Raw genomic sequence first — 27,965 nt, forward strand, 5'->3', positions numbered from 1 at the left:
CAATCTCTCTCCCTCCGTGTAACTCTGCATTGCACGCCACATGGTTTGTATTTGATGTCTTTTCTTGATTGTTTGAGTCTATCCCCTGTCCCCATGTAAGCTCCTCGAGCACAGGACACCTGCCTGTTTTATTCCCTGCTGTACCTAAGTACCCAGAAGAAAGCCTGGCAAGCAGCTGCTGAGCATTTCTCTCCTATAACCGAGTATCTACTGTGCGCTAAATACCATGCGAGGTGGTGAGCCTTCACGGATAGATCATCTGAGTTCCTGTGCTGGGGGACTCACAGCTTAGTGGGGAGACGGGCAAGCAGAGAGGGAACTAAGTAGGGAGTAATGGTGAGGCTGGGGTACATGCTGCAGGATGGAGCCAGCCACCTTCCCTTGGGTTCATTAAGATGGCCACTCCCCTCAGCACCAGCCCCCAAGCCTGAGTGTGACACAGGGTGGGGAGCGAGTGAGCAGGGCCCTGACGCACCGCCCAGTGGGGAGTGCTTATCACAACAGCAGTCACAGGCTGGCTCTCAACCTTAAGCCCTTCATTTGGTCAAGGTTGGATATACCTGTAAGAAAGGAGGCTGGCGTCTCCTTCCCAGACCCGATGTCTGTATCTGTACCAGCTGAACAGGGGTAAAGGAATAGAGACAGATGGGAGGGTGGAGAGAAGGCCACTGGGGACAGCCTGCCTTCCACTGACTGGCTCATCGTGGGCAGGCCTGTTTGCTTTCATCACCTGGGCCCCTTGGAAGGCACCCACCTGGGAAGGCTGCCTGTTGAGGGACTCGAGTGTTCTGCTGGTGACCAGGTCTGAGGTCCCACCAACGCGCCGGCTGAGATGGCTGCTGCTGGCTTTAAGATTACGTGGTTCTTACGCCGTGGGTATCTTCAAAAGGGTCACTTGTGCATCCTCCCAAAAAGTTTTACCAGAATCCCAGGACAGACTTGTACTGGGCCTTTTGGGCCACGTGGCCCTTCCTGAACCAGTCGCCGTGGCTGGAGGAGCACTGCAGTATTCTGATTGGCTAGCTGGAGGGCATGTGTCCCTCGCAGGAGTACATAGGAGCGTTGAGGGTTATCTCCACCAAACCTCATAGTTTGGGGTCCCCTTAGGAAGATGGTTGGCTACATGAGGAGGAGCACAGTCTTTGGGCAGACAAAATGATCAAGGTCCTTAGCCTGAGGGGAGCAGCAGCAGTGAAAGTGAGTTGTTGAGTAGAGGGAAGGTGAGTGCCGTGGGCTCTCAGTGGGCGATGCTGGGAGGCCAGCCCGGGTGATTGCTGAGTTTTGATCTTTCCCTCCAGAAAAGTTGCCAGACGGCCAGTATTGCCACTGCTGACGTGTCTGTCCAGACCCGGAAGCACGCAGATGCCGAGGTGCAGACGGAGCCCCCTGCGCCAGTCGGGGTGTCTGTGTCCCGGCAGGACAGCCCCCGGCTTGTAGCCTTTCTTCGGAGAGTGGAAGGCATGGTCATCCGAGAGCTGAGCAAGAATTGGCAGAGCCATGCGTTTGATGGCTTCGAGGTGAACTGGACTGAGCAGCAGCAGAGAGTAAGAGCAGGGCTGGTGTGGGCTGCTTCCCCCACTGCTTTAGAGGCCAGGCCTCTGCTCTACTTTATTTATTTTATTTTTTTAAAGATTTATTTTTATTTATTTCTCTCCCCTTCCCCAACCCCCCAAGCTGTCTGCTCTCTCTGTCCATTGGCTGTGTGTTCTTCTGTGACTGCTTCTATTCTTATCAGCGGCACCAGGAATCTGTGTTTCTTTTTGTTGCATCATCTTGTTGTGTCAGTTCTCCATGTGTGCGGCGCCATTACTGGGCAGAGTGTACTTTCTTTTGCACTGGGTGGCTGTCCTTACGGGGTGCACTCCTTGTGCGTGGGGCTCCCCTAAGCAGGGGACACCCCTGTGTGTCACGGCACTCCTTGTGTGCATCAGCACTGCATGCACGGTCAAGGAGGCCCTGGGTTTGAACCGTGGACCTCCCATGTGGTAGGTAGACGCTCTATCTGTTGAGCCAAGTCCGCTTCCCCTCTGCCCTACTTTAAAGCCTCCTCTTGCTTTACCCAGAGAATCACTGTACCAGTAATAATACCAGGCAGCAGTCATCGAGCTCTGACTTTTGCCTGGTGCTGAGCTCAGTGTTTTTATATATATATATATATTTTTTTTTAGATTTTATTTATTTCTTTCCCCTTCCCCTTGTTGTCTGCTCTCTCTGCATTTGCTGTGTGTTCTTCTGTGTCCGCTTGCGTTGTCAGGCAGCACTGGGAAACTGTCTCTTTTTGTTGCGTCATCTTGCTGCATCAGCTCTCTGTGTATGTGTGGCTCCACTCCTGGGCGGGCTGTGCTTTTTTTCACATGAGGCAGCTCTCCTTGCAGGGTGCACTCCTTGCGCATGGGGCACCCTACATGGGGGTGCCCCTGCGTGGCATGGCACTCGTTGTGCATGGCAGCCACTGTGCATGGGCCAGCTTACCACACGGGTCAGGAGGCCCTGGGGATCGAACCCTGGACCCTCCCTATGGTAGACAGATGCTCTATCAATTGAGCCACGTCCGCTTCCTGCTAAGTTTTATTAGAATATGTCATTGTCCCTTCATGCCTATCCTTTTAAGTAGGCACTGTTGTTATCTCCATTTTACAGTTTGCAAAGAACAGACCCAGACTTGAAGTAACTTTTCCAGAATCAAACTGACCTAGTAAGTGATAAAGGCAGAATTTGACCGGATCTTATTCTCTCAGCTGCTCAGCTCTGCCTTCTCCTAGGCACCACGCACGACACCTTCTCTGTGCTGGGTACTGTTCGAAGAACTTCTCCCATGTTAAATCTTTTCTTCCTCAGAGGAGGAAGTACTACTATGAGATGAGGGAGTAGGCTCCGAGAGGCTGAGTGATGTGTCCAGGGTCGCACGGCTATGAACTGGCCAGGCTGATTTCACCCCTGTCCTCCAGTGACTTCATTGTCTCTCAGTCTTTCCACTCAGGCAGAAGGACATAGGTGGGTGGTTCTTGGGTCTATGGGCTGAGGGTGGCCTGTCTCTTGCAGGTGTCCTGCTTGCATACCCTGTGCTACCCTCCAGCCCAAGGACAGGGTCTGCATGTGACCAGCATCTCCTGGAATACCACTGGCTCTGTGGTGGCCTGTGCCTATGGCCGGTGAGTGGCAGCAGGGTGGGCAGCTGGGGCAATGTGAGACCCTAAGACATTGACGGGGCTTGTCCTGACCCTCATCTGGGCCTCTGTCTCTCCATCTGCACAGTGAAGGGTTGACCTGGAGAACTTGGCCATTCTGGGAATCTCGGGCTTCTGAAGGCTACCCGGGCAGGGTTGACAAAGCAGTGACAGGAAAAAAGCAGGGGTGGGAGGGGCCAACAGCCCAGGACACCTGGTGCCCACCTGCCAGCATGGGACACTGAGCTCTGGGCTTGCCTCACCTTCTCTTTGAGCTATTTCCCTGTTCCTTGATGAACTGGGGTTCCCCCTTCCTATCCACTGCATGGACCCATTCTTGGTTCCTGGGGACCCTTTTCCAGAGGAAGTCATGTCCTTGGGCTGCCACCTCAGTACCCACAGCAGTGTCTGGGTGTGATGAGGACATGGAGGTGACTCTTGTTTGGGTTAATGGGGGAAGCAGTGGGTTAGGTGTTAGGAGCAAGGTGGGGAGCAGCAGGTTGGCATGAAGCTCCTGGCCTAGGGCCTGTGCCAGCTCAGGCACATCCTTGTGCAGGTTGGATGATGGGGACTGGGGCACGCTCAAGTCCTTTGTGTGTGCTTGGAACCTGGACCGACGAGGCCTGAGCCCCCAGCAGCCGTCCTCAGTGGTGGAGGTGCCCAGTGCGGTCATGTGCCTGGCCTTCCACCCCACACAGCCGTCCCACATTGCAGGTGAGCCCCCCCCCCCCGCCTGCCTCATCCCTTCTCAGACCTGCGCTTTCCACCCTGCGCAGGGGGAGGCCAAAGGGAAACCCAAACTGCAGCTGTTCTCGGAGCATGGCTAGGGCCAGCTTTACTGGGAGGCAGAGAAACAAGGCTGGCCCTGGCCTCCTGAGCTCAGCCAGCGGAGTGCCACAGTGGGCACTGCCGGGTGTGGAGGGAGAGGAAGAGTGTCCTTGGGTGAGTCTTGAAAGGGCGCAGACGTGAGCCAGGGCAGAGGTGTGATCTTGGTAGAGAGGTAGTCTGGTGGAGGCAAGAGACAAGAAGCAGCGGGGACCTGTGGGTGGTTTTAGGTGAGTATGTTGGGCAAAGGAGAGATGAGGCTGGAGGGCTGCCAGGCTGTGGAGCAAAGAGGGATTGAGTTTGAGGCCTGGGGTACCAGGACTTTTCCTCCTTGGGGGTGGTTTTCGGAGAAGTGGCTTTCCTCCTTGGGGGTGGTTTTCGGAGAAGTGGCTTTAAGGCTGGTTCAGTGTGTGGCCAGGAAGGCAGGCTGCAGGGTGTGGGTGAGCTCCTGCCCAGCCTGTTTGGTCTTTGCAGGGGGGCTGTACAGTGGTGAGGTGCTGGTGTGGGACATGAGCCGGCCCGAGGACTCGCTGCTCTGGCGCACAGGCCTGACAGATGACACCCACACGGACCCTGTGTACCAGGTCAGGGCGGTGGGAATTGGTAGGGGCCTCATCCAGGAGGCAGGGTGAGAGAGAAGGCAGCCACTTGGCACAGTTGTAGGCTCCACTCTTAGGAAAGCCACCTGGGCGCTGACAGTTGGCCAGCTGCCTTCTGCATTCTTAGCGCTCCCATGGCCTGCGTCAGAACTCTCTGCCCCAGGAGCTGCCCCCAGGGCCCTGTGGCCATGCCCAGCTTCCTACACAGGAGTTGCAGTGTGGGGCACCCAGCTTTCTGCCAGCACAGGGATTCTAGGACTAGGGGAGGGTACCCTGGAACCCTCTGTGACTGTATCTGGTGGGTGAGGCTGTTTCCAAGGTCTCTCCTCTCGCTTCTTTTTCTAGAAGTGAAAGTGGAACCTGAGACTTAGCCCAAGGAAGACATGTGGTCTTGCTGGGAGGTGTGGGGCAGGCTGGGGTCTGGCATCCCTCTTCCTAGATCTTGCCACCATCACTGTGTTGTCCCAGGTGGCTTGGCTGCCTGAGCCCCGACATAGCCACCGCTTCCAGTTGCTGAGTGTGGCCACTGACGGGAAGGTGCTGCTCTGGCAGGGCGTCGGGGCGGGCCAGCTGCAGCTCACAGAGGGTTTCGCCCTGGTCGCGCAGCAGCTCCCGCGGAACACCAAGCTAAAGAAGGTACGTGCGGGACAGGCCCTGAAGGCAGCCCCTGGCCTGGGGGACCTTGGGGCCCAGAAGAGTCTGCTTCCCTGCACTGGTGAGCCTTGGTGGCGGAGTGGTGGGAAGGCAAGGGCATCAGGCCTCCTGGGTGGTTGTGACCAGTGCTATCAGCTCAGCCGTGACCTGCTGCATGACCTTGTCAGGGCCACAGTCCCCCTCCCATACACTGACCTTATTGGGACAGTGACCTGGAATTCTCTTGGCTCTGACCCTGGTGCTGCCGTTTCTCCACAGCCTACCCGGGGCGAGACTGAGGTAGGGGTCACGACCGTGGCTTTCTCCAGCTTTGACCCCAGCCTTTTTATTCTGGGCACTGAAGGCGGCTTCCCACTCAAGTGTTCTCTGGCAGCAGAAGAGGCAGCCCTCACGCGGATGCCCAGCTCAGTGCCCCTGCGGGCACCTGCCCAGTTTACCTTCTCCCCCCACGGTGGTCCCATCTACTCTGTGAACTGTTCCCCCTTCCACAGGTAAGGAAGGCCAACACCTGAGGCCGTTTCCCCCATCAGCCAAAGGGCCTCTGGTACCATTAGGCCGCTCAGAACTGTTTAAAGGACCTGCTATTTTCTGAGACTGTATCTTCCCCATTGAGCTCAGGTATTCAGAGCTCTGGTGGTTTGGGCTTGGGGAATCTTCCCCTCTCTTGTTGGAGGCCAGCCAGCCAGGAGTCTGAGAATGTCCTAGGATGCCTAGCACTGATCCCCTGCCTCTACCTTGCACCTATCCCTTCCAGAAATCTCTTCCTGAGCGCAGGGACCGATGGGCACGTTCACCTGTACTCCATGCTGCAGGCCCAGCCCCTGACTTCACTGCAGCTGTCCCACAAGTACCTGTTTGCTGTGCGCTGGTCTCCAGTGCGTCCCTTGGTTTTTGCCGCTGCTTCTGGGGAAGGTAAAAATGGGCCACCTGGTCTAGACCCCTCTTAAGGGTGGTATGAGCCCAGCCTGTAACAGGGATTTTGGGTTGCGGAGAGACAGCACTGGACCTGGGATGCCTTCCCTCCAGTAACCCAACTGCCAAATACCTTGGACTCAATTTTTAAAAAAACTAGTACATGTGTAACTTTAAGAGGCTCCAAGACAGTCATTCTGGGCCCCTCTTATACCTGCCCCCACCCCCAATTCTCTCTCACTGAAGGGGAAGTACAGCTGTTTGATCTCCAGAGAAGCTCCCAGAAACCCAGAGTTTCTATCAAGCAAACCCAGGATGAAAGTCCTGTCTACTGTCTAGAATTTAACAGCCAACAGACCCAGCTTTTGGCTGCTGGTGATTCCACGGGCACAGTGAAGATCTGGCAGCTGAGCACCGAGTTCACAGAACAAGGACCCCGGGAAACAGAGGACCTGGACCAGCTGGCAGCAGAGGTGGCTACCTAAGGAGCTCCTGCGGTTCAGCTCCTTCCCTGATGGAGGCTTGGCCGGGTGGAACACAGAGGCAGTTGTTATGAGCCTTGATTTGTTGAGCTGTGTATTTGTAAGCCCAATGAAAAGAAAAGCTTTAGGGAGAAGAGTAATTTATTTGTTCTTTACATGAAAACAGAAATTTAGGAGAGGGAGGGAGAACAAGAAGAGAACTAACCATCCAGCTGCTTAGATTTTTCTGAAGGCAGAATGAAGGCAGCTGGCTTCAAGACATAAATCTTGGTCCCCACGGCAACATGGCAATTGTGATGGGACTGGGAGCGTTTTATTGAAGCACCGTTTTCTACTAAGTCTTATCCCAAGCAAAGCAATTTTAAGGTTACACTGGAAAATAACACTGTCTGGAGTATTCTTAAGAGCACAAAAATGAACCGACATGCAGCAAGGTGACAACAAGCAGTGTGGGGCCAAGCTAACCCTAAGAGCTGAGGATCAGTTCACAAAGAGTGAGCGGGTAAATTCAATGTAGTCGAAAGCAGTGGGCAGTTCACGGCCCTTGCTGTCCACGTAGGGCTTCATGTGGGAGACGCAGTAGTCTGCTTGTTCTCGAGTCAGGTTCTGAGGGGAAAAACGGCACCTGTCAGCTCAGTCGTGCCTAGGCTGAGGCAGGGACAGCCCGACTTCAAATATTTCTCAACTCCCATTTTCACAAAGCTCTGCCTTTATGGAAGCACCATCGTGTAGGTGCTCAAAGTGTACAGCACAAGTGGGGTGTAAAGGTTAGGTCTATTAGCAGTTACAGTTTGACCAACTACTACTGAGTTTCACTTGTAAAAGGGACAAATCTGACGGGGTAGGTTTTAGAGGGATCAAGTAAGCTATGTGTTTTAAGCATCCAGGACAGGGTAAGACTCAAAATGGGACTGTGAATGGCTATAGTTCAGTGGTTGAGCACCTGCCTCCCACATATGAGGTCCTGGGTTTAGTCCCCAGTACCTTCTTAAAAAAATAAAAAAGAGGGCTGGCATTCTAGACTCAGCTCTGCCACTAATTCAGAGGTAACATTCAGCTATAGTTTTCAAAGGGACACTGCCTCACCCATCTCCCAAGGGAAAAGGGAAGGTCTTGGATGAACTCTTACTCTGAATCATGTCTTAGGCTCCTGGAGCTCACATACCTGGTATAGCTCCTCCTTGGTCACATAAGGCTTTCCCTCAGAGCTAAGGGCCCGGAAGGCACTCTCGATCTCCTCACTGGACTTGACATTCTCAGTTTCACGGCTGATCATGAAAGCCATGTATTCTTGCAGGGAGACATGGCCATCTCTGGGAGAAGGCAAGCAAGCAAGCAGAGTGAGGGAAGAAAGAGTGGTGCCAAGGGCAGAGGAGGCTTTGATACCTTTCCTGAAGCTCACCTGTTTGGATCCACGGTGTCCAGGATTGCCTCAAACTCGGGGTCGGGTTCCCCTTCCTCCACCATGGGCAGGTCATAGCCCAGGGAACGCAGGCAGGACTTAAACTCCTGGTGGTTCAGTCTGCCAGACTTGTCCTTGTCAAAGTGTCTACAGCACAAAGCCAAGGGCTGCTCAGCACACAGGCCCTGCTGCAGAGCCCCTACCTGGGAGGTTGAGGGGTATACTCACTTAAACATCATGCTGAACTCTTTGAGGGCCTCCTCTGTCACACCTGTTGTGTTCCTGGAATTAACAGAGTATTAGGGACCAGGCCCTTCACACTCCACAGCTGCTGACCTTATTTTCTACTGTCCCAGGGGGGCTTTACTAAGAGCTGGACTCTAGGGTGACTTTTATTTCCATTGCCCTTGCTGCTGCAAGTGCCCACCCCGCTGAAGGTGCAGGTACCTGGCCTGGATCTGCTGCTCCAGGTTGTGCTGCATGCGCATGCCCAGCTGGTCCAGCTGGTCCCACTGCTGGGCCAGGCCCACGGTGCTGTGCTCTGTGTACTTGTTGTCCAGGATAAGTGCTTCCTCCATGGCAGCCCCCAGGTCCTCAATCTTCTTGAGCTGACTCCTCATGGCTCGGATCTCTTGGTGCTTGCGCTTTAGGGGGTAGGGGAAGAGCAAAGATGGGATGGGGGCTCTTGCCTTAGCCTGCTTAACTGCCCTTCTCACTCTCCTCCCACTGAGCCTGGCCTGAGGACTCCAGGGCCCAATGTGTTGCTGCTAACTAAAACAGAAAAGGTGGGCTGGGGTGAAGGTGAAATTCAAAACAGCCTGGGAACAGGGGAAGACTTTCAATGTAATGAGTCACAAACCAGTGGCATACCCCCCAGGAAATGGTATATATGGAGAACAAAAGGAGATTCTCCCTTTATACGCAGGGCTTCCAGAAGCAGCTGTCATCTTTAAAATGACCAGGTCCAAGGCTGCTTTAAGCCAAGGGAAAAGGCTTAACCAGGCCATCTCATTCTAACATTAAGCCAGGAAGAAATTAACAGGCCTGCTCGGGTGGCTGGATTAAGGGCCAGGAGCACTTACTTTGGTAGCTTCAAGCTGGGATTCCAGGGTCCCCGATTCTTCTACCATGCAGGACCTACACACAGACACACAGTGAGGAAAGAAGGCCTGATCCCAGCAGACCAAGAGCTTGAAGTTAACTCCCTTCTCAGATAATGCCTGCTGTCTCAAATCTCTTATTAAGGAACACAAAACATATCTGCTAATGGCTACCTTTTCTTAACCAGCCCTGTGAGCCAGGGAGAGCAGATAATCTACCCCCTATATAGACAAAGGCAGCTGCTGTGTGCTGTGGTGTGCCACCTGACCAAGGCCAACTGGTGGGCCGAGGTCGAGTTCCACCCAGACTGTGACATGGTGCCTGACCCAAGTAACAGTAGGCCATTAAAGGGTGCCTTGGGTATCAATTTTAAGTTCCCCGGTGGTCATAGAGAAGCTATAGGCCTAATAGCATATGCCCCTCTGCAGTCACGTGGAAGATTGAGACACTCCAAGTAATCCTGACACCCAAAAAATGGGAGATGTTTAGGAAGGAAGGGAGCCTGACTGCCATCCCCCAGAGACCCCTGGAGTCTCCTTGCAGAACCTAAAGAAGGGTGAGTGACAGCAATGGTGGGGAGATGGACTCAGATGACCCCAGGGGAAAAACAACTAGGGTGCTCAGAGAACATGACCAGGTTAGGACCGTGGTTCGAATTAGATTTACCCAAAGCAGGGAGATGGCTTTGGCTAAGCCCTGGGATTCATGTTGCATAATCTAGAGACAGCCAGGACCTGAGACTCCTTTCTAGGGTCAAGTTCTAAAGAACAGGTGGACTTTGGGGAGCCTCTATCTTCCCAACGTAACACAGTGCGAGGTCACAGGAGGCTACCAATACAATGCCCACAAACAAATTGGGGTTATCGTGCAGGGACAAGTTCACACTGTGTTTGTGTCCTTTGTGGGATTTTAGCCCAGCTTCCCTTATGCCCACTTTTCCCCGAACCTACCCTTTTAAAACCCAGTGAGCCAGGGGTTAGCTTTGAAATCTCCCCGAGTTCAAAGTGCTGTATAGCAAGGCAAAAGCACCAAGCTTCCTCCTACCCCAGCAGATCAGACTCACAGTCACGTCATGTCCCCAAGGGAAAATCACACCCCTAGGATCTGGGGGCAGGGGGCAGGAGGCTCGGTGCCGGTGCAGTGGGAGGAAGACATCCCCCCTTCCCAAGCGGCCGAGAGCGGTGGGTTAGTCAGAAAGCAGAGCCGCCTGGGGAAGTCAAGAGTGCACTGGTAAAACCACAGGGAAGTAAGAAGAGAAATAAGAGGAGAAAAACCTTCCAGACAGATCATCCCCAACTTCATACTGATAGACACGAATGACCCGACGATATGCTATGCTATTCAAAGAAAAGAAACCAAATGAATATACCAAAGGGGGAGGAGGAGGAGGCGGCAAGAACACATCCAAACAGACACACGCCACAAGGTCTAAGCCGGCAGTGCACAGGACATGGCAAGATGGTGCCCAGGCAGGTACCTGGAGGGAGACCCAAAGACCAACCCAGGAGGACAGGCAGCCTTGGGGCAGCTCACACTAGGGCTGGGCAAGACGGGACAGGGCTTGGGAGGAGCCACCAGGTAAGGGGAGCATGGCACGTCATGGAGACAAGACCAAGACCAGTAGACACAAGCCATGGAGGGCTGGGGAGAAGGGCCAGATGGCCAGGGTGTCTGAAGGACCTCCCGACTAGCAACTGCAAAACCTAAGTCTCTACCTGCACTGCCTTTAGCATGTGCAGTCTGCCTGATTTGGGCATCTCTCCATTACCATTTTTAAATATCTTATGTACCTATCTGCTAGACCTTAGAAATGAAATGCTGGTCTAAGACAGGCAGTACAGTCCCACCAACATTGGCCTCTTTAATCATTCAGAAATAATTTATGGTGGGCCTGAGAGATTGCAAAGAGGCCTGGACCCAGGCAGAGGGCAAGCCTGGAGGAGGGGCATAAACTAGGACTGGATGGGACAGCCCTGCTCCTACCTGCTGGCTTCTCCCAAGCCCTGTTCCTCCATCATATCATAAACATTATGCATTTCTGTCTTCTATTGGGGGCCAACAGCACTTTCACCTCCCTCCCCCCAGGGAATGCCAGGGGGTGGGGATATGGAACATGCAGAGCCTTTTCTCTGAGCTGTGGACTTACTGTACCCAGCCAGAGTCCTGAAAATACTGTATCATCCAGCTTCATGCCTCCTGACCACCTAGGGGCTAAACACAGTCTCTCTTGACAAACTGGGGAAACAGGCAAAAGAGAAGTCTAATACAGCCCCAGTGGCTAAGTAAGCGTATGGATTCTCAGAAGCTTCAGACTCCAACTCTGGCCTTCTTGCTTGATCACATTCCCTACCAGACAGAACCTTTAGAATCTGAACAGAAACAGGAGTGGCTCCCCTCCCCAGACCACAGGCTCTGTCCAGGACAGTGTACTGTGGGGCAAGGAACAACTTCCTTGTAGGGTGATGGGGACCACACAGGCTGAGGGAAGTGCAGCCCGCCCTGGGTAGGAGGCCCATCCTAGAATCCTCTGCAAGCCAGGCCACAGGGGGATGGAAGGGCAGAGGGACAAGCACATGAGACACCACCACACCATGAGCCCAGAAAATTCAAGACGATATTAACCCATCGAGGAGATACGTTCTGTGGAGATGAGATCCAAACAGCCGCAAGATAAGGTGGTATCCAGGATGGCAGCAATTAGGAGGTGGGGGACAACGGGAAGACAAAGAGAAACAAAACCGAGAACATCAGTACCCAGTGCATTCCACCCTGTTCCATCCCTGAGTTGCTTTGGGGGCTGAGCATGGGCTGAGCATGATCTGCCCAACCCTAGGAAATCTAGCAACATAATCTTTGGGAAAATGCATCTTGGGCAATGCTTTTCTAACTGCCCACTCCCTCTGACTCCAGAAAATAATCAGGCTGTGCTCTTAACCCTTCTTTTTTTAACCGTAAGCATGGCTTCTGGTTTAAACCCCATACCTTGAAGCTACAGTGATATCTTGGTCCTTCTCTTCATCAGTCTGGAGCTAGAGGCCTGGGGGGTTCAGCCATGGGGACCAGAATGCTCCCTAGGGCCTGAGCACTTGGGGTTTGCTGCAGCCACCCCTACTCCCACCCCCACCCCTTGGGGCCCTGCAGTGGCTGGGCACCTGGTCTCCTGGATCCACTGGTGGAATGCATTGGCATGCTGGGCAAACTCCTGGCGAAGCTTATCGTTCTCCTCCTGCCGGCGCTGTTCCTTCTGCAGCTCCAGTTCCCTTTCCTAAGGACCAAAGAGCAGCAGATACCATGTATTGTTGGGACCTTCACCCCTAGCTTCTCCTTCATAGGTGAGCTTCGGATAGGAAGCCTCTACCCTCAAGGACTGATCAGGTGGCCCTACACTGTGAGAGAACGGATTTCTCTGAGAAGGGGTCCCAGTGGGAGTGGAGTACCAAATGGGAGGAAAACAGGGGAAAAGATGTACCTTGATGATTTTCTGCAGGTTCCTCCAGGTTTCCTCTAAGGCCTCCATGGTGAACCAAGTATAAGGGTTGGAGGCCACACGGAAGCTCTTGATCTGGCGGTCCAGCTCAGCCAGCTGGTTGAAGTCAGCCTGGGCTGAGCTGAGGGAGGAGCGGAAGGCATCATGGGCCTCACGTAAGGCTTTGATTTCTTCCAGGGAGTTGCAGCGCACTGGGTCTGTTAAATCCTCCTCTGCATTTTCAAACCAGCTATTAAAGGCAGAAGCCTTTTTGGCAAAGGTCAGGAAAAGGTCCTCTACCTAGAAACAGAGAAGACCAATTTATGACAGTTGCTAGGGCTTGATGGGCCTTCCTCAGCAGGAGGACGGGGACCATGCGCTGCACTGACAGGAAAGGCCAAGTAGTTTAAAGAGACTCAGAGCTGATTACAGCATGCTGGCTGGCTTCATTCAACTGCTCCTTTCTTCCACTTCCACTTAAGTCCTCACTGGCCTTTCTACCCTTTGCCCCTTGGTATGTGGAAATTATAAGTTTGTCCTGTGTGCTTCTGAATGGCAACTTCATGACAGCAAAGGTCCCATTTGCCTTGACTTATGTTGACTCCACGACTGTGTTTGGAACCTCTCACTGAGTTGCTTTACAGTTGCTATGCCTTCCAGGATGGTAGATTATGGCCAAAAGAAGATGGGTTTGCCATTTCTATGCACTGGGTCAGCTGAGATTTGCCTGGTTCCATCCTCACCTTACGGAAATGACTCTGAGCCTCTAGCAGCTTCTTCTTACGGGTGGCTGAGTTGGCCAGAAGCTGGCTCCATCTTTTCATGAGAGAGGCATGCCGGGCCTCGATGGCCTTTGACTGAATGTGCTTGGCAGCCAGCAGCTGATCTTTGAGGGCAGTGATGTTAGCAATTCCTTCCTGCTGGAAGGCCTGCAGGCCAGCATCAAATGTTTCCTGAAACAAGGAGGGATAAACCAAGTTACAGTGACCACAGGGAGACTGGAATTTACTTCTCCTGGGCATCTCAGTTCAGAACGGCACCAACATCTGTGTCTGCCTAGTCCAAGCCAGACTGTCAGCCTAGAGTCCCTACCTTCTACTGGCACTCTGTCACCCCTGCCCCCTTTTCCTACATTTCTTTGAGACCACCTCCTTCTCTAATGCAGATGAATGTACAGCCTCCTCCCAGTCTCCCTGCTTTGAGCTGTGCCCCCATCCAACCCAGCACTCTTGGCTCGAGGCAGACTGAGGCACCCACCAGAGTTCCCTATGCAGAACACTCACTGCTCTTCACCTGACCGGTTTCAGTTTATCCTTCGTGTTTAGCTAAGATGTAGTCTTCCCTAGGTAGACATCCCTGAATAACACTCTACTGCTGAAAATTAGGCCAGGTGTCTCTTGTGTATAAGTCTACAATTCACTCTTCTATACTCCTCCCTGTTAGCACCCACCATACCGTAGCATAAAATGCCTAATTATTTGTTTCCCTGATGAGTCTGGAAGCTCCCTGAGGACCCTATCTTATTCACTGCTGAATCTCTAGTACCTAACATAAAACAGTCAAATATGTCAATGAAAGATGTTGACTATCATTCACCTAGCAGGAAATAAATACTACTGAATAATTTTCAATCTATCAATAAATTGGCCACAACCTACTTGTTTGGTAAGAAGAGTCTGGACAGAAGACAGGTCTCGGCCATAATCATCTGTCTTCAAGCTGTTCTCCTTTTCACCTAGAAAACAAGTATGGGAAATATACCACCCTTCTCAGTATAGTAAGATAAAGAAAAAGTGACCTATTACTTTGTTTACATTTCACTTCCACGAATTACTAATAGCAGCCTCTGAATCCACATTAGTGGGCTCCTTCCTGCACCTCAAGCCCCATTCTCCATCTGTGTCACAAAGAGGCTGGACTGGACTGTCATACAGCCTATACTAGATGTCTTCAGTTGCTTCTTAGGTCAAAGCAACTATCAAGGACAAGTGGGTCCTGATATCAGAATCTAGTTCTTCCTCATCAAGGAAGTGGACCATATACTTGATCAATGAGCTGGTGGGACAGTTCTGATGGAGCCTAGGTGCCTTTAGTATTCCCACTTTGTTTATGCTATGAGTCTTCAACTCACTTCAGCATTTATGGGTCTTTGTTTTGTTAAACCTAGTGTTAGCCCAGTGCCTGGCACAGCTGTGCCCCCAACTATCTGACTGCCTTCCCGCTGGTGGCCAGTGGTCCATCCTACTGGCAGGGCTTTCTGAAATGCTTGCATTCAGGCTCTGTTTTCTTTGCAGAAGAAAACCAACTGCACGGGAAATAGAAAAGCTGTGGTTCTGGGAACAATCTTTCTGGCTTGGAATAGTAAGTAATGTTGGGTTTTGCTGGAACACTGCTTACCAATCCAGGATTCCACCACATCAGCCTTCCAGTTGAACTGAAGGAAGGCAGAGTTTTCGTTAAGTTTAGCCTTCCTCTGAGCTGCAGCCTTCTCCAGGTCTGATACTTTTCCATTTAAGCCCTTCATTTTTGAAGAGATGTTCTCCTCGTGGTGATTGTTCTATGTCATGAAGAAAAAAGTACACACACTGGTCAGCCTCACCTCCTGCTGCAGTTACCTGATCTGTGTCCTTGTTGGGAAGCCTCTCAATTTCTATGAGGTGGACATTTGTTCCTCTGTCCATAGCCAGGGGGAAGAATAATGGGTAAAATGTTTCTAAGAGTAACACAGTAAAAATCTTAAAAAGAAAAATACCCTTTACAACACTGGCAATTCTATTTCTAGGAATTTGTTCTAAAGAAATAATGAGCAGGGAAGTGGATATGGCTCAAGTGGTTGAGTGTCTGCTTCCCACACATGGGAGGTCCCGGGTTCAGTCTCCGGTGCCTCCTAAAAACAAAAAAAAAAACACAAGCAAATAAATAAAAAAATGAACTCAGGGACGCCGATGCAGCTCGGTGGTTGAGTGCTGGCTTCCCACATATGAGGTCCTGGTTCAATCCCTGGCCCTGGTATCTCAGGAAAAAAAAAAAAAAGGAGCAAAGAGCTTAAATGTTAACTCATAGTGATGTATTTGTTATATTATTTTTGATAGCAAAAACCCTGGGAATAATTAAAATAATGAACATGCAAAGAATGGCGACTATATACATACAATAAAACACCAATGGTTCATAGAAACATTTTGACACTGAGGAGATGGAATATTGTTAAGCATGAGATACTTTGAGTCAGTCTTGGTTAAAATCATATTTTAAAAATATACATAAGTCTAACCACAGAATTTAAAGAGAAACTTGGGGAGGAAACAGTTTTGAGCCAAGTGCTGCTAGGAACAAAGCACTGAACTTTTTGCTGGAAGGTTGAAGAATATAAACCTCTCCTCTCACAGGTTTAAAGAAGAGAGAACATTATCTAGGAAGTTGTGTGTGTGTGAGAGTGAGAGAGAGAGAGAAAGGTATGGGGGTGGTTATCTAGTAACTCTATACATGTGGAGAGGAAAAAGTCTGGAAGTTCACTCACTGAGATCTTAGTAGTAGTTATCTCTGGGTGGTGGGCTGAAGTGTGATTTTTATTTTATGTTTTGCTTATTTATGTTTTCTGCTATACTATAATGAACTTGTATTACTCAAGAAATGAAAAACTTAGAGAATAATCATTTGGGAATGGAGTTCCAATGTCACAGAAAACTAGCTAGAAGATTTGAATAGAGATACTTTTCTGCTTAATTAAGGTAGAAAAATACGCACTAAAGACTAACTTGACTTTCTTTTTTTTCTTTAAAGATTTTTAAAATTTATTTCTCTCCCTTCCCCTCCCAGTTGTCTGTTCTCTGTGTCCATTCACTGTGTATTCTTCTGTGTCCGCTTGTATTCTTGTCAGCGGCACTGGCAATCTGTCTCTTTTTGTTGCGTCATCTTGCTGCGTCAGCTCTCTGTGTGTGCAGCACTACTCCTGGGCAGGCTGCGTTCTTTTCGCATAGGGCGGCTCTCCTTACGGGGTGCACTCCTTGTGTGTGGGTTCCCCTATGTAGGGGACACTGCTGTATGGCATGGCACTCCTTGCGCACATCAGCACTGCACATGGGCCAGCTCCACACGGGTCAGGAGGCTCTGGATTTGAACCTTGGACCTCCCGTGTGGTAGGCAGATGCTCTATCCATTGAGCCAAATCTGTTTCCCTACTAACTGACTTTGAAAAGCAGGAATATATCCAACTTACAACATAATTTGTCTTTTTATGAAATGCATAAATGGCATTATCAGTTTCCATGTAAACCTTTGGTAATTGTTTCTGGAGATGAGCTTTACAGGGCAAGTGTTGAATCAGCACCTGGTATCCTGGAGTGGGAAATGAAGGTTTCACCAGTGGGCCAGACTCACCTTCTTAATGAGGTCTTGTCCATTAGTGCAGACATCATTCACGCGATCCTTGTGGACAGTGAAGTCTGTCTCAAAAGCTTCATGTTTCTTCAGCAAGCCCTGGAGTAGAAGTGCAAGACCATTAAGAGCCTGTAGCAGCTTGAGATTATTTATGAATAAAAAAATAGAGATTAGGTTTGTAAACTGGTCTGTTCCTCTGGGTGTGAATCCCTTTGATTATATTAGATTCAGCTTAGCTGTCTTGATTAAATTACTTGTTAAGATGACCATTTTGATTTGGCCATCATCAGTAGGGTGTGACTCAGGGTTGAGTCCCTGCCCCGTTGGTTGGCTGATATAAATGGACACTCACTCAAGAAGACACATGAAGAGGAAACGAGAAGGCTCAAACAGCTAAAGCCCCGGGGAGAGATGAGCCATTTGCCTGAGAGTTTACAGCCAAAGAGAACAGAGAAGCTGAGCAGCTGAGAAGGCCCAAGAAACCAGGCAGAGATTGTCCACTATCTTGCTTCAACATGGGGCAACTGACTTTGGTGAGAAAGTAGCCTTGGGTTGGACTCCTTAGGGCCTTGTAACTAAGCTTTTACCACAAATAAATACCCTTTAAAAAAAGTCAACAAATTTCTGGCACTTTGCATCAGCATCTCCTTGGCTGACTAATGCAGAGCCTATCATATGCCAGCATGCTGGAGATAGAGGGCAACAAAAGCAATATGGTCCTTGCCCTCATACCCATTAGTCTAATAGAGGACTAAGACAAACACAGACAAAAATGTAATTATAAAAATAGTAGAGACAGGATGCAGAGAGAAGAAGCTGTGGTGGGGTAGGGGTTGAGAAACTACAGTTAGAGAAGGCCTTTCTGAAGGAGTTAACATTTGAGCTCGGCTTTTCCTAAACAATCTACATAGCATTCCTCTTTCCCTCTAGGAGACCACACGAATGAATGAACATAGAACAAGCTTACAGTAAACACCCAATAAAACAATCCAACCTATTTTTAAGGTTTATTTGAGCACAATGCATAAAAGACTTTCTAATACCTTTTCTTTACTTCAAGTCAAACACTGGAGACAACACCCTTTTTGTTTGTTTCTAAGGAAATTAAGCAGAGGATGGGACTTCACCTGAATTCTACCCAAATCATCCTGGAGATGATTCCCATTGTGAGAAATGTGGCTCAGGGCCTATCTTGATTTTGGGCTCTGCTTTCATTTCTGGTGGCAAAAAATTAGAAAGATTTGGTTTGTAGACTGAAAAACATGGCCATATTTTGCAACTCCTCACCATCAAGGTGTGGGTTGTTTCTCTACCCCCTGACTCTCTCTGGGCTGCCTTGTAACTTGCTTTCACCAATAGAATGCAGTGAGTATGAGCATGTGTGATGTCTGAGATAAGGCCTTAAGAGACTTGTGGCTTCTGCCTTTGCCTCTTTGAATGCTGCCTTGAGAGCAACACGTGCAGACAAGAGACCACTAAGGGAACAGAGATGGTCCCAGCCAACAGCCAGGGTCAGGTGCCAGACATTTAGGTGAGGCCACTGTGGATCTTTCAGTCCAGCCCACCATTCACCTGAATGAACCTGCACCAATGATCCCATGTGAAAGCAGCAGAGGAAATGCCCACCCATTCACACAGTCATGGGAAACAATAAACTCTTGTTTTCAACTGCTGTGTTTGTGCTGCTATACACCCATCTATTTAGGGAGCACAACCAACCTGTGGTAATGATATTTCTTGACTGACAACAGGGCTCTACAAACAGAACTCGACAAAGGCTGATTTTGTTTATAGAGAGAGGCAACATCCCTAGTGTGGGATCTTGAGGGCAAAAATCAATCAGTGAGAACTTGGCTTCTGGCTCTGTGAGTACTCTACTGGTAAGAGCAGGACCATTTAGCAAACCACCAGGAAAATGATAAACTAGAGGCAGCTGCTCACAGGGAAAGCAGGTGGCATCTCCAGTTTCTTTCTGACCTGTATAGCAGCAAGAGTGTCTCCATAATCTTCACTGGCTACCAGAGTCATTTTCTCATTGATCCAGGCTTCTTCCTCTTCCACGTTGGCTACAAACTGCTGATATTCCAAGGATTCTTCTAGCCGCTGACCCCTAATAGAGGAGACAGGAGAAAAAACAAGGATGAAATATCAGCCATAATCTCTTCCAACTTTGATTCTGATAGTTAACACGTTTAAAAATATTCATGAAGACAATGGCACATAAATATTTCAGATAAGCCTTTGTGTACTACCAACTAGAAATTCAAGGAGCAGAGGTGGCTCAAGCCATTGGGCACCTCCCTCCCACATGGGAGGTCCTGGGTTTAGTTCCAGTGCCTCCTAAAAAAAAAAAAAAAAAAAAAAAAAGAAATTCACATAATGGGACCAGCTCAGTGTCAGCCTGTTTGAGGTGGCTGTGGTGCTAGCAGGAGAGGGTGGGTCAGCCTGACATTAGGGTGCTGGCCTTGCTTCTACAACCCAACCAAGAGCAGGAGAACGTGTCCCTTCCTCTGACCACTCACTCACCTGGCTGTTGCCAGCTGCTTTAGCTCTTTCCAGTGCTCCACAAACTGCGCAAGACGCTGCTGAATCTCCTCCTTCCCAATAGTGTTATCATCGGACAACTTCTTTCCAGTATCCAGGACACCCTGACATGTCAGAAATGATTAAACGAAGAGTGGGCAGGTCATCTGTTGCCTTTCTTGGTTACTCTCTTGAGGCTTCTAAGGAAAAGCCTCAATATCATATTCAAAATGTCTCTTTCCCGGTTTGGGATAATGAGTTACAAACACTATGGAGATCTTAGTGAAATAAACAAGAGCAAAAAATTTCTCTCTATCTCATCTTGGGACCATTCAAATTCCCCTGCTTCTCACCCAGAAGATGATCTTCTCACCTGAATTGCTGGCTCATGAGCAGCCAGTTCTGCCTCCAGCCGTTTGTGCTTCTTCCTCAGGTTCTGAACACCTGTTAAGTCTCGGCCATAGTCCTCAGAACTCACTAGGAGCTTCTTCTCCCTGGATAATACAAGCAAGCAGAGTCAATCTGCACCTCCCTGTTTTCAATTTGAGATGTACGGTCAAAGGAGGTTTAAAATTTAGAGCCCATGATACCCTCACCTACAGCTACCAGATTTTCCAGGAAAATCTTCACCAGTCTTCTCAAAAAATGAAAGCCTATATTTCTCAAATGAACAGTATCCACAGAAGGCTGGGGGTACATTGGAGAAAAAGGGAGAACCTATTTATTATATTAAATAAACAAGTTTTCCTTTAAAGAAGTAAGGAATTGAGAGGCTTTTATTAAAAAAAAAAAGTTTATTTATATGCTACATCAGCTGGAAAAGGTAGAATGAAATTTTGAGGGAGAAGATTAAACAAAAGCTGATTCTCTCTCAAGTCCGGACCTTCTCCAGATCAGATTGTCTTTTCCAAATACAAACTCACTAATTTTCCCAGGGATCTAAAGGATAGGGTCTGGGTAGGGTCTACTGTATTCATCATGAATCATTACCATTTTAAAAGTTCATCACCAATAACTGTTACTGCACACCTGCACAATAGAAGCAGCCCCTGACCTATAATGAGTGTGTGGCAGTGCTGAGATCCCAACACCCAGGATTCACTTCTGAGGCTGCCCGTTTTCTGCCACACTTCTCTATCTTATCCCTACAATCCAGAAAAAACTGAACCCTTACAACCCATACCTCCTGACTCACAAAATTAGACTCATGGCTCCTATCACCAGCTATTAAAAGCTCAAGGGTCAAAAAAAAAAAAAAAAAAAAAAAGAGGTTGCTGGGGTGGGTGGGGCACAGGGAATGGGAAATTAATGTATAATGTGTTTCTATTTGGGAAGACGAGAGGTTTTGTGGGTTTTTTTTCCTTTTATTTTGAACTAATTTCAAACTTACAGGACAATTGCAAAAATAATACAAACCCTATCAGAAAACTCTGACATATCCTTTCCCCATCCCCACCCTCAAAGTTTTAGTAATGAAAAGTGATGAGGGGAAACGGACTTTGGCCCAGTGGTTAGGGCGTCCGTCTTCCATATGGGAGGTCCGCGGTTCAAACCCCAGGCCTCCTTGACTCGTGCGGAGCTGGCCATGCGCAGTGCTGATGCGCGCAAGGAGTGCCGTGCCACGCAAGGGTGTCCCCCGCGTGGGGGAGCCCCACGCGCAAGGAGTGTGCCCGTGAGGAGAGCCGCCCAGCGTGAAAAGAAAGAGCAGCCTGCCCAGGAATGGCGCCGCCCACACTTCCCGTGCCGCTGACGACAACAGAAGCGGACAAAGAAACAAGACGCAGCAAATAGACACCAAGAACAGACAACCAGGGGAGGGGTGGGACATTAAATAAATAAAAATAAATCTAAAAAAAAAAAAAAAAAGAAAAGTGATGAGGGTACCACAACTTTGTAAATATGATTAATCCCAATGAATGGTATGCTTCCAAGTGGTTGACATGGGAAAGTTTATGTTGTATATATGTTCCCACAATTAAAAGGAAAAAAAAAGAGTAAAGAGACAACGACAACTGTAATATGTGATCTTGGACAGGATCTAACAAGGGAGGAGAAAATAATCAAAAGGACATTATTGAGGCATGAAAAAATTGGGATAGAGACTGTAGCCTTCATATGTTAAATTTCTTGAACTTGATAACTGCAAGTTACATGAATGAAATGTCATTGTTCTTAGGAAATGTACATGGCAGTATTCAGTGTCCAGAAAACGGTTTGATTGATTGATAAGATTGACTGATGAAGAGATAGAAGGGTCATTCCAGAGGACCCAGAATACATACTTGATCCAGGACTCCTCATCATCCATATCCCGGAAGAACTGGTGTAGGCGATGGGATTCATTCAGTTTGGCTCGCCGGGAGGCTGCCATGCTTTTGATCTTCTGGAAGCGACCATTAATGGTGTCCCGCTTGTCCTTTACTTGGGAGGTGTCAAAGGCACTGCTGGTCATTAGGCTATCTGCTTGGCTGTTCAGGTCCTTCAGGCGATCCTGAGTAGGGGACACAAGGGAGAATGCTGGGTCTTCCTTGCACAGCTGCTTGAAAACAAGAACTCAGTAATTCCTTACTGAGGTGATGGCACCAGCAGGTTTAACAGGTTTATTTAACAAGAGGACCATAGTTTATAGTCTGCCCTGTAGAGTGTCAATATTCTTTAAGGCAGTGGTTCTCAAAAGTGTGGTCTGTGGACCCCTGGAGTTCTATGAGGCGAAATTATTTTCTTAACAATACTAAGACATTATTTGTCTGCTGCAATGACAGTGCAAAAGTAATGGGGGTGGGGAAGGGATAAAACAGTGCATCAGCAGTGGCAAACAGTAATACCAGAAACCAGATTCTTTGCTGCCATGTGTACACAATAAAAAATGCCGGTTTCATTTAAGAACATCCTTGAGAAAGAACAGCAAAAGTTGTTACTTTTATTAAATAGCCATCTTTGAGTACATGCTATTTTAATATCCTGTGTGATAAAATGGAAAAATACATAAAGCACTTCTGTTGAACTGAAAAGTATGTGTTGCAAACTGAACTAGCTGCTTTTTTCATGGACCACCATTTTTACTTGAAAGAATAACACAAATGAAGAGTCATTTAAACTTGGACATTCAGCAGATATTTTGTTGAAAAATCAACGAGTTGAACCTGTCATTTCAAGGAAAATTGACAGTTAATGATAAAATTTCATCTTTTTTTTTTTTTTAAATTTCATCTTTCATGAGAAAGTTAGAGTTTTGGAAAGTCTGTATCCATCATCATGAACTTGATAGTCTTTTTATTTTCCTTTTTAGGTGCTAGGCCAGAGATTGAACCCAGGACCTTGTATGTGATAAGCCAGCACTCAACCACTGAGCCACACTGGCTTCCCTGAGTTGTTTTTTTCCATATGTTTTGCTTGTTGTTTTTTTTTTTCTTTTTCAGGAGGCACAGTACCGAACTGGGAGGCAAGAGCCAAACCACTTGAGCCACATGTGCTTCCTAATAGTTTCTTAATATGTAAAGATTTTTCTGATGAGATTGATGGTAATATTAACAAACATGATGTTTGATATTGAAAAATGAAAGCTGATCAACATTTAGATGATCTGCATAGCTCAACAAACCAGTATTCTACAAATGATTTTTTAAAAAGATTTATTTATTTATTAATTCCCCCTCTCCCCTTGCGGCTTGTTCCATTCTTTGCTGTCTCTTCTCTGTGTCCATTCACTGCGCATCTTCCCCTCCTGTACCTGCTTGTCTCCCTTTGTTGCGTCATCTTGCTGTACTAGCTCTCTGCGGTGTACGAGTTGTCAGTTCTTTGGGGCACACAGGTCAGCTTTTGCCTTTACAAGGAGGCCCTGGGACGTGAACCCAGGGCCTCCCATGTGGTAGATAAGAGCCCAACTGATTGAGCCACAGTCACTTCCCTCCAAATGATTTTTAAGAGTAGACAAATGGTCCTGAGACCAAAATGTTTGAGAACCGCTGCTTTAATTGATGTATAGCACTCTCCTTCCTCAAATGCACTAGTTCTCCTGAGAAGCCATGCAGTCATTTCCTAGGACACCCTGTGGCCTTGCCTCCCTCTTTCTACTCACCTCATGGGCAGATATGTCCGCCTCCAGCAACTGATGTTTTTTCAGCAAGTTATTCACAGAAGCCAGGTCTTTGCCATAATCCTCGGATGCCAGAAGGGCCTCCACCTTGGCAGTGGAAACACAAATGGGAAAGGCTACTGTATGGTACATACTTAAGGTTCTGGAAAATCCAGGATGCCCCAGAGTTGTAGGTATTACTCTAGGTCCTTATTTAGATAGTTCTTAGTCATAAGTTTGTTTTAGCTATTACTCAGCTCGTGCTAGCCTGCAGGGCCTAGGGCACCCTTCCCCGTCAAATGAATTCATACTTGAGCCTATTAATTTCAATACTACATTTAAAGGCAGAGGCCACTGAGTCTTTGCTGTGGTACAATGGGTAAAACACAGGGTAATACTACTTCAAGGAAACTCCCTTAGTGCTCCCTTTGTCAGCACCACAGACAAAGATTAATATGCAAAGTATTCACTGCAAAAAAATAAAACCACCAAAAAGCTGGGAATATCTAAATGTTCAACAATATGGGAATAAATTATGACATAATTCTGTGATAGATTGTTATATACAGTTATTCAAATGTTTAGGAGGAACTTTCAGTGACTTGAGATAACACTCCCAATATATACACTGTGAGCTATATATAAAACTATGTTGACACATTCATGGAAATATATGTAGACTGGAAAGAAATACTCTAAAAATGTTAATAGTGGTGGTCTCTAAAAGATTTTGCTTAATTATATTTTTTGAGCTAACCAAATTTTCCACATAGAAAATGTATTTCTTTCTGACTCTGGCTTCCATATTCATTGCTATTTCAGTTTCTTTCTGATGCATAGATGCATTAGAGCTGCCTGCAACAAAGACACTACAATTTCTTCCAATTTGCGTTTCCTATGGAAATGAGTGATCTGTGGTCCATACCCCACCAAAATAAGCTCTCTCTTATCTAAACATTCATTCCTTCTGCTTATGAATCTCTTACAGTACACAACCTGGGACCTTGCATGCGGGAAGCCGGTGTTCAACCACTAAGCCACATCAGCTCCCGAGATGGCTTTTTTGTTTGTTTGCTTGTTTGTTTTTAGGAGACACCAGGAACTGAACCCAGGACCTCCCATGTGAGAGGCAGGTGCTCAATTGCTTGAGCCACATCTGTACCCCACAACTCACATCTTAACAATGAAGTCTTCTGTTACAGGACCATCTGATAAGCCCTGCTTTTCAAAGTTGCAACATCATCCCAAATCATTAGAAATCCCTCAGTGATGCAAAGGGAAAAAAACTTAGCATTACCTCAGAGAGCCAGAAGTCAAAGTCCTTGATTCCAGTGTTAAAGTTCTGCTGCTTATTGGCTTCTTTCAGTTTCTGGCTTTTTTCTGCTGATTTCTGTACTAGGAACTGCCACTGGTCAGCTAAAGCAGCCAGCCGGGCCTGGGGAAGGGAAGGGAGCCATTAGAGATGTTGAAATTCATCAAGAGGCCCTTCCTCTCCTAAAGCCTTATTGACAAGATTTAAAAGAATGGAAAACATTTGTAGAAACCATTCTTACTAGCATTTAACCATCTGTAATGCAGTCAAAAGTCTAATCTGTTTCTTTTCTTAAGACTGTATTTATTTACTCTCAAGGTGACAATAACAAGCTATGTCTCTATACTTCCTGAGATGAGAAGAGGAGCTACAGGACCGTACCTTGACAGCATCTTCGCTGCCAGCACAAGCCCCACGTTCAATAAGGGAGTTGCCCATATCGATGACCCCACGGATTCGGTCGGCATTGGCATGTAGCTCTGCTTCAAAGGCCTGGTGCTTCTGGTGCTTGCTCTGAAAATACCAAAAACCACCTTTAAAAACCAGATTCTGCTCCATTACATGTTTTCTTGAAAGAAGGGATTCTTAGAGGGAAGGGAATGGTAGTAAATCTAAAAACCAGGGGCAAGGGTCAACATTTTTTTTTACCAAATCTGTTATGAGATATTTCGGGGATCAGTCTGTAGGGGAGTCCAGCAGAGTCTGGGTCAGAGAAGAAGGGAAGTGTAATAGCTCAGATAAATTGACAGTCAATTCTTAAATCAGCTGGGATGTTTTGGGGAGTTAAGTCCTAGAATTAAATGCTTTCTAACATTTGCAGAGATGGCAAGGCAAATTTCAGTTTGAATCTACCTGTACATCAATTTTCAATCATGGCTTTCTCCTAATTGGACAGTAGCTTCTAACACATGGATATCTCATGATCTAAGGCAATAATCACTATAAAGCAATATATTTGATGGTTGGTCTTATGCCTCTGTTGAAGGATGCCTTTGGTTTTGTTGGCTACTATTTGGTAACTGTCATTAATTAAAATTTCTTGACAAACTCAGGCTTGCCTGCAGGGAGCAATTTATTTTTGCTAGGAAAAGGAAACTATTGAGAAAACTGGTATGGTTTTTAAGAATTAAACAGAAAGTGCTCAAACATCACCAACAAAAGACAATTGCAAGGACAAAGCAGCTGTGGCACAAATCTGGGGGAAAACAGCTGACTGGGTAAGAAACACAGGGTCTCAGGCGACAATGTTATTTGAGAAAAAATTAAAAGAAAAAAGCACTACAGTAGGGTAAGAATTCTACATCAAATGTTTCATTTCAGAGGCAGCAACTGTGAAAGATGGAGCCATGAGGCTGGTTAAATTCAGCACTAAAATGAAATGTACTTAAGTATTCCAATAATCTGACTCAAAATGTAAGAACAAAAAGGGTCTCTCATATACTCATACATACTGACAAAAGTCCAATTTCCCTTTGCCTCTCTTTCTTGTCCTGATCATTCTCTGGTTCAACGCCCATTCATTTTCTTTTATTTATTCAATTCTTCCACCCATTTAAGCAATTTCTGAGTTACATGCTGACTAGAAAGGTCCCTTTCACTGCCCCTTGATAATGTCCCCGTTTATGCATAGCCTCTTATCCTCCATAGTTCTCTAGCTATTTCTCTTCAGTGACCAGTACCTCTGGAAGTCCCACTGGACATACAATGAAAACTCTCACAGACTTCTAGATTCCCGTGCCCTGGACTACTGAATACCATGATCCAGCAGAAAAGAGTGAACCATAGTCTATACAGAAAAAGCTGGTTATTCCATTTTTAAAAAGAAGCACTCCCTGAAATCAAGTAGTGAACTACTGCCTCCAAAATCAAACACTGTATACAGAATTTGCCTAAATGATAAACTGGGGGAGAGGGAAAGTGAAGAGTTACAAGCTAATTAAAACAGAGAAAGCCACATCCCACAGGGACACTTGAATGGAGAGTGATAGATCATTAGAAATGAAAAGAAGGATGAAGGGACACTAGCAGACTCTGTGTGACTACAACAATAATAATCTATACAGCAGAACACAAATACTGGAGCTCATTTAACTAGAACTCTTTAAAAAAAAGCAAAACAAAAACAAACTTACCAGCAGCTTGGAAAGCTACAAAAGTAGATTAAAAGAACAAGAGTTCAGTACACTGAGGTGAGTACACATATCAGCTATTAAAACAGAAAATCATTATGCTGTCATTCTTCCCCTGGGAAGCTCAGCATTTGGGAACGGTAAATACAAGAGTGATTATATGGACTTTTATAGCAGACATGGTATCAATACAGACATTAAAATCATAAGCTTCACCAAGGGGGAAAGTAGACTGATTTATATGTATATTCCTTTTTACAGATGCATAATTTAACAAAATCTGCTCAATAACATAGGGCTGCTTCACAAGCAAATAGATCAATGGTTCTGCTCACCTGAATGTTTGTGGGATCCTTGTAGGACTCATCACTCGCTGTCTGTAATTTTTCACTGATCCATGCTTCAATCTCATCTACATCTCGGCTGAACTGCTGGAGGGTTTGAGATTCTCCTAGCTTTGACCTCTTCTCAATCATCTGGGCTTTTAGACGTCGCCACCTAAGAAAGTGAAACCATTAGGTCAATGTGAACATACCTTCCCTCGTTGAGAAGTTAAGTTGAAAAACACAGCAATTTCTGATCCTTTAGAATAAGAAAGATCAGAGCTGTTGCACAAGAGTTCATGTTCTCTTGAAGTTGTCAAGATGCATCAGCACTACTGAACACTCACCTGTCTAAAACCTCATTGCGCCGGCTAGAAATGTCTCCTTTAGCATAGTGACCGGCAGAGATGAGCTGGTCAGCAAAGGACTGCAGAGCGGCAATTTTCTCTTCCTGTTGGCAAACAAAGGAGGAAGGTCAAGATGGGGCCAATGACTCTGCCCTACCTAGAGTACAGGTATTGAGAAAAGAATGGCTGTTTTGGGTGACATGAGAACTAGGTGGTGACAGGATCAGAATACACTGACACTTTAGAAGCAGGAGCATAAAATGCCAGA

General features: G+C 47.4%; 2 protein-coding genes across 16 annotated transcripts in view; one reads left to right on the plus strand and one right to left on the minus strand.

Moving 5' to 3' along the window:
- Positions 1-6,779, plus strand: part of DYNC2I2 (dynein 2 intermediate chain 2) — a 37,930-nt gene extending 31,151 nt beyond the window's left edge. The window contains exons 2-9 of the mRNA XM_004476441.4: positions 1,299-1,544; positions 3,043-3,152; positions 3,724-3,881; positions 4,467-4,576; positions 5,060-5,227; positions 5,504-5,736; positions 6,000-6,157; positions 6,404-6,779. Of these exons, the coding sequence (XP_004476498.2) occupies positions 1,299-1,544; positions 3,043-3,152; positions 3,724-3,881; positions 4,467-4,576; positions 5,060-5,227; positions 5,504-5,736; positions 6,000-6,157; positions 6,404-6,642 (1,422 nt within the window). The 3' untranslated portion in view covers positions 6,643-6,779. The remainder of the gene's footprint in view (positions 1-1,298; positions 1,545-3,042; positions 3,153-3,723; positions 3,882-4,466; positions 4,577-5,059; positions 5,228-5,503; positions 5,737-5,999; positions 6,158-6,403) is intronic.
- SPTAN1 (spectrin alpha, non-erythrocytic 1) overlaps positions 6,763-27,965 on the minus strand; it is a 66,438-nt gene continuing 45,235 nt past the window's right edge. For 4 of the 15 annotated variants that reach the window (XM_071216935.1, XM_071216934.1, XM_071216939.1 and 1 more), the window contains 24 exons: positions 27,698-27,801; positions 27,363-27,525; positions 27,031-27,045; positions 25,280-25,411; positions 24,884-25,021; positions 23,590-23,694; positions 21,794-22,002; positions 19,885-20,005; positions 19,515-19,636; positions 18,966-19,098; positions 16,989-17,087; positions 15,006-15,165; positions 14,267-14,343; positions 13,352-13,561; positions 12,612-12,908; positions 12,295-12,407; positions 11,765-11,782; positions 10,417-10,479; positions 9,124-9,178; positions 8,489-8,685; positions 8,270-8,323; positions 8,042-8,188; positions 7,805-7,952; positions 6,763-7,245 (listed from right to left, as the gene is read on the minus strand). In XM_071216935.1, coding sequence (XP_071073036.1) covers positions 7,120-7,245; positions 7,805-7,952; positions 8,042-8,188; positions 8,270-8,323; positions 8,489-8,685; positions 9,124-9,178; positions 10,417-10,479; positions 11,765-11,782; positions 12,295-12,407; positions 12,612-12,908; positions 13,352-13,561; positions 14,267-14,343; positions 15,006-15,165; positions 16,989-17,087; positions 18,966-19,098; positions 19,515-19,636; positions 19,885-20,005; positions 21,794-22,002; positions 23,590-23,694; positions 24,884-25,021; positions 25,280-25,411; positions 27,031-27,045; positions 27,363-27,525; positions 27,698-27,801 — 3,006 coding nt within the window. In that variant the 3' untranslated portion in view covers positions 6,763-7,119. The remainder of the gene's footprint in view (positions 7,246-7,804; positions 7,953-8,041; positions 8,189-8,269; positions 8,324-8,488; positions 8,686-9,123; positions 9,179-10,416; positions 10,480-11,764; positions 11,783-12,294; positions 12,408-12,611; positions 12,909-13,351; positions 13,562-14,266; positions 14,344-15,005; positions 15,166-16,988; positions 17,088-18,965; positions 19,099-19,514; positions 19,637-19,884; positions 20,006-21,793; positions 22,003-23,589; positions 23,695-24,883; positions 25,022-25,279; positions 25,412-27,030; positions 27,046-27,362; positions 27,526-27,697; positions 27,802-27,965) is intronic. The other 11 variants (XM_004476447.5, XM_058302300.2, XM_004476444.5 and 8 more) reach the window with 5 other exon arrangements.

Source organism: Dasypus novemcinctus, chromosome 8 (genome assembly GCF_030445035.2).
Source record: "Dasypus novemcinctus isolate mDasNov1 chromosome 8, mDasNov1.1.hap2, whole genome shotgun sequence".
Classification (NCBI taxonomy): Eukaryota; Metazoa; Chordata; class Mammalia; order Cingulata; family Dasypodidae; genus Dasypus; species Dasypus novemcinctus.